This window comes from Penaeus vannamei, chromosome 35, assembly GCF_042767895.1.
Source record: "Penaeus vannamei isolate JL-2024 chromosome 35, ASM4276789v1, whole genome shotgun sequence".
Classification (NCBI taxonomy): Eukaryota; Metazoa; Arthropoda; class Malacostraca; order Decapoda; family Penaeidae; genus Penaeus; species Penaeus vannamei.
This window is the reverse complement of record NC_091583.1, coordinates 29895023-29902522: the sequence shown is the minus strand read 5'-3', so window position 1 is coordinate 29902522 and position 7500 is coordinate 29895023. Positions and strand designations below refer to the sequence as shown.

The following is a 7500-nucleotide window of genomic DNA, read 5'->3' as shown; positions in this document are numbered from 1 at the left end:
CGGATTACGGGATTTTTATAAAGGATTCATTAGCACTGAGAGGTAATTAGGTAATTAAATACGGACGCCACCAGTGTACTTGAGAAAGAGGTGATTTAAGTGTAATTATATTGTTATTGCATCTGTGACCCCATTGCCTTGGCGGAGGTATGCGCTGTCTGAGGGATTCTTGTTTTATATATTATTATTTTAGATGTGTGGTTGTGGGTGTTTTGGAGAGGCGGTTAGGGAGGGAGGGAAGGTGAAAATATGAATAAATGAGAGAATGAGAGAGAGAGAGATAGAGAAGAGAGAGGAAAGAGAGAGAGAGAGAGAGAGAGAGAGAGAGAGAGAGAGAGACAGAGAGAGAGAGAGACGGACGGAGAGAGAGAGAGAGAGAGACGGAGGGAAAGAGAGAAACGGAGAGAGAGAGAGAGAGAGAGAACAGAGAGAGAGAGAGAGAGAGAGAGAGAGAGAGAGAGAGAGAGATGGGAGAGAGAGAGAGAGAAAGACAGAGAGAGAGAGAGAGAGGGAGGGAAAGAGAGAGAGAGAGAGAGAAAGAGACAGAGAGACACATATCAAGAGATCAAAAAAAAAATCGAGTAAAAAAAAATATATATATATATAAACTCCGCCTACCTCCCCCACCCCTCCCCCATCCCCCCACGCCCAACCACATCACCAACCCCCCTAAAACCTCCTCCTTCCCGCCCACAGCCCGACGGAACAGCCCATCCCGACGTGGACCGACGGCCGCACCACCACCACCACCCCGCCCTCACTCACGCCCATCGCCATGTCACGCCCACGCTTCTCCTGCTCGGCGGCGGACGTCAAGCAGGCGATCAGGAACAACCTCCTGCCTATCCTTACCATTTCGGGCGTGACGGGCGGGATCCTGCTCGGGTTCATCCTCAGGTGGGTGGCCATGCGTGGGCGTGGGCGCTCTCTCGGGTTATTTTTAGTTTTTGTCTATATTATTTTTTATTATTATTAGTATGGTTAATCAGCTATTCGGTAATTCTTATCTTTATCTTTATTGTTATGATTTTTATTATTGTTGTTATTGTTATGATTAATCAGTTATTTTGTCTATGTATTTTATCTATTCATATTATTTTATTAAATAGTTGTTCACGTTTTTAATTATCTTTTCTTAGATTTCTTCTTCTTTTCCTAATTTTCATTGTCCTTACAATATATATATATATATATATATATATATATATATATATATATATATATATATATATATCAGCAATACTAATGTTATCATTATATTATTTATAGATCAATATATGTTCGAAATTTCTGTAGCATATTAATGAGTATTTTTTTCCTGTTTAAAATACTCGACATGGCAATAACTCTAAGCATGCTAGGGCTTTACAATATATATCTCTTGGTGGCGCTAGATATTCTATTTATATTAGATATATGTTAGATAGATGTTATACATCAGATAGATATTACATATATAGTTATTGCATAGATAAGTACAGCTTGTTAGATAACACATCGATAGATATTTCATAGATAGACATTATATATTAGATAGGCATTATATCTTAGATAGATGTCTACATATATAGATATATATATATATATATATATATATATATATATATATATATATATATATATATATATATATATATATATATATATATATATATATATATATATATATATATATATATATTTATATATATATAGATATATCATATACCATACAGATATTACATAGATATGAAGATAGATATAACACAGATAGATATTACCTATTTGAGAGATATTATTTAGAGAAATATTAAGTAGATAGAAGTAAACAGAAAGAGATTATATAGATAAATATCAAGCACTTAACTCGTAAATACTTAGATAGATGTTGAAAAAAATAACCCAATCTATTTTCTTGCATGAAATTGTTCAAGCTTAGATAGGTATTGAAAAAAATACTTAGATATACTTAGGTATACTTAGGTATTGAAAAAAATACTTAGATATACTTAGGTATACTTAGATAGGTATTGAAAAAATACTTAGATATACTTAGGTATACTTAGATAGGTATTGAAAAAAATACTTAGATATACTTAGGTATACTTTGATAGGTATTGAAAAAAATAACCCGATCTATTTTCTTTCAGGAAATTGTTCAAGCTCTTCCTCCATTGCAGAAGGATCTTGCAGACCGTGTTGCATGTCGCTTAACAGGAACTTCTCTGACTGATCTTTTGTTACAGAAATCTCGGGTCTTAATGGATGTTGCATTGTCTTGCAGGGGGATCTGGCCAATCACGGGAACGCAGAACTTACTGGCTGATGCAGAAATAGATTCTCTTGTTCTTTGTTGCAGAGAGGAATGTAAATAATCATATGTTGCAGGAATAATTTATATATATATATATATATATATATATATATATATATATATATATATATATATATATATATATATATATTTATATATTTTCTCTCTCTCTCTCTCTCTCTCTCTCTCTCTCTCCCTCTCTCTCTCTCTCTCTCTCTCTCTCTCTCTCTCTCTCTCTCTCTTTTACTTGTTTACCTAGATGTCTAGTTTTTAATTTTCATTTAGATTATATATCTATCTATCCATCTATTTATTTATGTATGTATTTATTCATTATCTTTTTAAGAAGTTGCACTTACCTAAAAACCTGTTGATGACTGAAGACAGATCGATAAGAATAATCAATTGGTGGTGTTTTTTCAGACTTATTGCATTCAGTTGTCAAGTGCACCTTTCTTTTGAATATGAAAGAGAAGAGTGAATAATAAGAAATGAATAAATAGATAAAAAGTGATAAGAAAAACTAATAAAAAGGAAATGTCGAATAAAACTGAGCATAGGTGCTTTGTAGACGCTGTTTCAACAGAGAGCTAATCTAAGTCCTCCTAAGTTGCAGAAACTTAGTGTTGTAGAGTATAAACTTGTGCGTTGTTTCCTGTTTCCAGGAACTAGTTCAGCTGTTCACATGTTGCAGAAACTTAGATTCTACGGTATATTCCAGATTTGCAGGGATGTAAACTTTGCTGTGCGTTGCATAAATTATTATTTTCTGTTTCAGGAACTAAAACTTCCATGCACAGATTCTTCTCTTTATTTTATTTTTTTGCAAAAGCAGTGATCTATAAGATACAGAACCTCATACCTTGCTACATGTTGCAGAAAATCACCTCGCTAAATGTTGCAGGAATTCATTTATTTCTTACCTGTTGCAGACCCACAGAAGCCCGTACCTCGCTGAATATTGCACACATTGCTCATAATTCTTTGCCTATTGCAGTCACTAGCTATGTGCACCTCCCAGTCCCCGCCCTCTCCCTCCCTCCCCATTCGCCTTCCCTCTCCCTCCCTCCCCATTCGCCTTCCCTCTCCCTCCCTCCCCATTCGCCTTCCCTCTCCCTCCCTCCCCATTCACCTTCCCTCTCCCTCCACTTCCCTCAGCCCTCTTCCCTCCCTCTCCTCTCTCCTCACCCTCTTCCCTCTCCTCTCTCCCTCACCCCTCTCTCCCTCCCTCTCTCCTCACCCTCTTCCCTCCTCTTCCTCACCCCCTCTTCCCTCCCCTTCCCTCCCGTCACCACCAAACCCTCTCCCTCTCTTCCTCACGCTCTCCCCACCCACGCCTACACTCTCTACCGCCCCCACCTCTCATTGCAGGTTCTCCCTTACCCTCTCCCTTTCTCCCCCCCCCCCACCCCACTCTCCCCACGCCTACCCCTCCCTCACGCCCACGCCCTCTAACGCCCTGCTGCCCATTGCAGGTTCTCCCCTCACCCTCTCCCTTTCTCCCTCCCCCACCCCCGCCCACGCCCTCTCCTCACACTCTCCCTCTCCCACGCCCTTCTCCCACGCCCTCCCCTTCACCCTCTCCCTTTCTCCCCTCACGCCCACGCCCCCTAACGCCCTTTACACCCTCCCTCACGCCCTTCTCCCTCTAACGCCCTCACACCCTCCCTCACGCCCTTCTCCCCCTCCCTCACGCCCACGCCCTTCTCCCCTCACACTCCCTCACGCCCACGCCCTTCTCCCCTCTCCCTCACGCCCACGCCCCCTGACGCCCCCTAACGCTCCCTCACGCCCGTTGCAGGTTCTCCCGCAGCGAGCGATGGTCGAAGCGCGAGGTGATGTACGTGGGCTACCTCGGGGAGCTGTTCCTGCGGGCGCTGAAGGCGCTCATCATCCCGCTCATCGTGTCCTCGCTCGTCTCCGCTATCGGTCGGTGGCCCTCTTCCCTCTTTATTATTCTTTATTCTTCTTTTATTCGCTTTTTTTCTCTTTGTTCTCTTCAGTCTTTTTTTTTTTTTTTTTTTTTTTTTTTTTTTTTTTAATTTTTGTCCCGTCGCTCGTCTCCGCTATCGGTCGGTGCCTCTTCCCTCTTTATTATTCTTTATTCTTCTTTTATTCGCTTTTTTTCTCTTTGTTCTCTTCAGTCTTTTTTTTTTTTTTTTTTTTTTTTTGTCCCCTCCCTCGTCTCGGCTATCGGTCGGTGCCTCTTCCCTCTTTATTAGTCTTTATTCTTCTTTTATTCGCTTTTTTTTTCTTTTTTTTTTGTCTCGTCGCTCGTCTCCGCTATCGGTCGGTGTCCCTCTTCCCTCTTTCTTCTCTTCATTCTCCTTTTATTCGCTTGTTTTGTTTTTTCTTTTGTCTCGTCTCTCGTCTCCGTTATCGGTCAGTGGCCCTCTTCCATTTCCTTACTTGTTTGTTTATTTGTCTTCTTCTCTTCATTTCCCTTGTTATCTTTCTTTCTTTTTCTTTTTTTCGTCCTCTTCTTTTCATCATCCCGCTCATCGTGTCCTCGCTCGTCTCTGCTATGTCTCTCTTCCCTTTTCTTCCTTGTTTGTTTGTTCGTCTTCTTTTATTCCCGTACTCCATTTCTCTCTCCCTCTCTTTTTTGTTGTCTGTTCTCTCTCTCTGTTTATATCTGTATCTAAAATATATATATATATATATATATATATATATATATATATATATATATATATATATATTTATATATATATATATGTATATATATATACAGACATACATACATATGTATATATATATATATATATATATATATATATATATATATATATATATATATATATATGTATATATATATATATATATATATATAAATGTATATATATATATATATATATATATATATATATATATATATATATATATATATATATATATATATGTATATATATATACAGACTCCCCTCCCGCCCTCACTCACCCCCCCCCCTCCCGCAGGCTCCCCGGACCTGGCGCTGTCGAAGAAGATCGGGCTCCGCGCCATCGCCTACTACATCACCACCACCGTGTCAGCTGTCATCCTGGGCATCATCCTGGTGGTGACGATCCACCCGGGGAAGGGCAACGACGACGACATCATCAAGGCGGGGGAGGCCAAGGCGTCCTACACCCCCGACCTCCTCATGGATCTGCCCAGGTGAGGGTTGGGGGGGGGAAGGGGGGGGGGAGGGGAGGCCAAGGCGTCCTACACGCCCGACCTCCTCATGGATCTGCCCAGGTGAGGGTTGGGGGGAAGGGGGGAGGGGAGGCCAAGGCGTCCTACACGCCCGACCTCCTCATGGATCTGCCCAGGTGAGGGTTGGGGGGGGGATGGAGGATTGGGGGAGGGAGGTAAGGGGGACTAGGGGGTGGGGGGATTGGATTATGGATCTGCCCAGGTGAGGGGGGGGGGAGGGGAAAGGGGGGTGGGGTCCTCATGGATCTGCCCAGGTGAGGGGGATTGGGGGGATTGGTGGGAGGAGGGGAGGGGAGGCCAAGGCGTCCTACACGCCCGACCTCCTCATGGATCTGCCCAGGTGAGGGTTGGGGGGTGAGGGGGTGGGGGTGAGGGTGGGGTGAGGGGGGTGAGGGGGGTGGGGGTAGGGAAGAGGGGGATTGGGGTGGGTGAGGGAGGGGGTGGGAGGAAGGGAGGGTAAGGCCATAGTGTCCTACACCCCCCGACCTCCTCATGGATCTGCCCAGGTGAGGATAGGGGATGGGGGTGGGGAGGGTGGGAGGAAGGGGGTGAAGGGGGGAGGTGGGGGTATTGGGGGTGAGGGGATGGGAGGGTATTGGGGTGGGGGGGGGTGGGAATAATGAGGGACCTCCTCAATGGATCTGCCCAGGTGAGGATGGGAGGAGGGAAGGATTGTAGAAGGGGTGAGGAGGGGTATTGGGGAGGCCATAGGCGTCCTACACGCCCGACCTCCTCATGGATCTGCCTAGGTGAGGGGGTGGGGGGAAGGTGGGGGTGGGTGGGGGAGGTTTGGGGGAGGGGGAGGGGGTGGGGGGAGGGATGGGAGGCCAATGAGGCCCGACCTCCTCATGGATCTGCCCAGGTGAGGATGGGTGTGGGGGGAGGAGGGGTAGAAGGGGGGTTGGGGACCTCCTCAGGGGGTGGGGGTGAGGGGTTGGGGTGGGGAAGAAGGGGGGTAATTGGGGACCTAATCATGGATCTGCCCAGGTGAGGGGTTGAGGGGGATTGGTGGGAAGCGGGGAGGGATGCCAAGGCGTCCTACACGCCTGACCTCCTCATGGATCTGCCCAAGGTGAGGGTTGAAGGTGGTGGTAGGAGGGGGATGGGGGTGGGGGAAGGGAGTGGGTGAGGGAGGGGGAGGAGGGGAGGATGGTAGAAGGGTGGGAGGAGGGTAAGGAGGAGGATAGGGAAAGGGTAGCAGGATAGGGGGAGAAAGGAGAAAAAGAGACAGGGAGACAAAATAGAAGAGGAATAGGAGAAGGGATGGAGGATGGAAAGGAAGGAATGATAAGAAAAGGAGGATAAGGATAGAATAAAAAAGAGGAGCAATAAGTGGAGGAGAAGGAGGAAGGAAAAGAAAGGAGATAGGGAGATGAAAAAAATAAGAGGAACAAGAGGGGGGGAAAGGAGGAATAGAAATTAGGAAGAGAGGGAATAGGAGAGAAAAAGAGGATGAGAGGAAAGAGATAGCGAAGAGAAATAATTATCCATTCCTTTCTTTTATTTTATTAACGATGGTGGTAATTTTAATATAAATTATATTATAACAAAATCATGATGATAATGATAACAGTAATGGCAATACTAATTGATAATGATAGCATTAATATGGAAACAATTATAGTAGTAATAATGAAGATTAAGTAAATGAGATAAACAGAGAAAAGCTTATATATTTTACTTGATGTTTTTGTTGTCTAAATTTTTTATTTTCAAAAGCTTATTTATTTTACTTGATTTTTATGATCAGTCCAAATAAATTTTCACATGATTCCCGTCCTGTAACGTATTTTCTTTATAACAAGAGTAAATCAGGTGCAGGTCATTATTATACAACAACAGCAACAACAACAACAAGAACTAATTTTTTTTCATTATTTTCACAGAAATCTTTTCCCGCCAAATCTGATCCAAGCTTGCTTCGAAACGGTGAGTTTAAACTTTTTTTTCTTTCTTCTTTTTCCTAGCTTCGTCTTAGTATTTCTCATCTTATTATTTCTCATTTGAATAT

General features: G+C 43.3%; 1 protein-coding gene across 4 annotated transcripts in view; it reads left to right on the top strand.

Annotated features, from left to right (window-relative positions):
* Window positions 1-7500, top strand: part of LOC113815323 (excitatory amino acid transporter 3) — an 89982-nt gene that overhangs the window by 56310 nt on the left and 26172 nt on the right. For all 4 annotated transcript variants that reach the window (XM_070114349.1, XM_070114348.1, XM_070114351.1 and 1 more), the window contains exons 2-5: window positions 697-897; window positions 4095-4222; window positions 5252-5450; window positions 7376-7418. In XM_070114349.1, the coding sequence (XP_069970450.1) occupies window positions 776-897; window positions 4095-4222; window positions 5252-5450; window positions 7376-7418 (492 nt within the window). In that variant the 5' untranslated portion in view covers window positions 697-775. The remainder of the gene's footprint in view (window positions 1-696; window positions 898-4094; window positions 4223-5251; window positions 5451-7375; window positions 7419-7500) is intronic.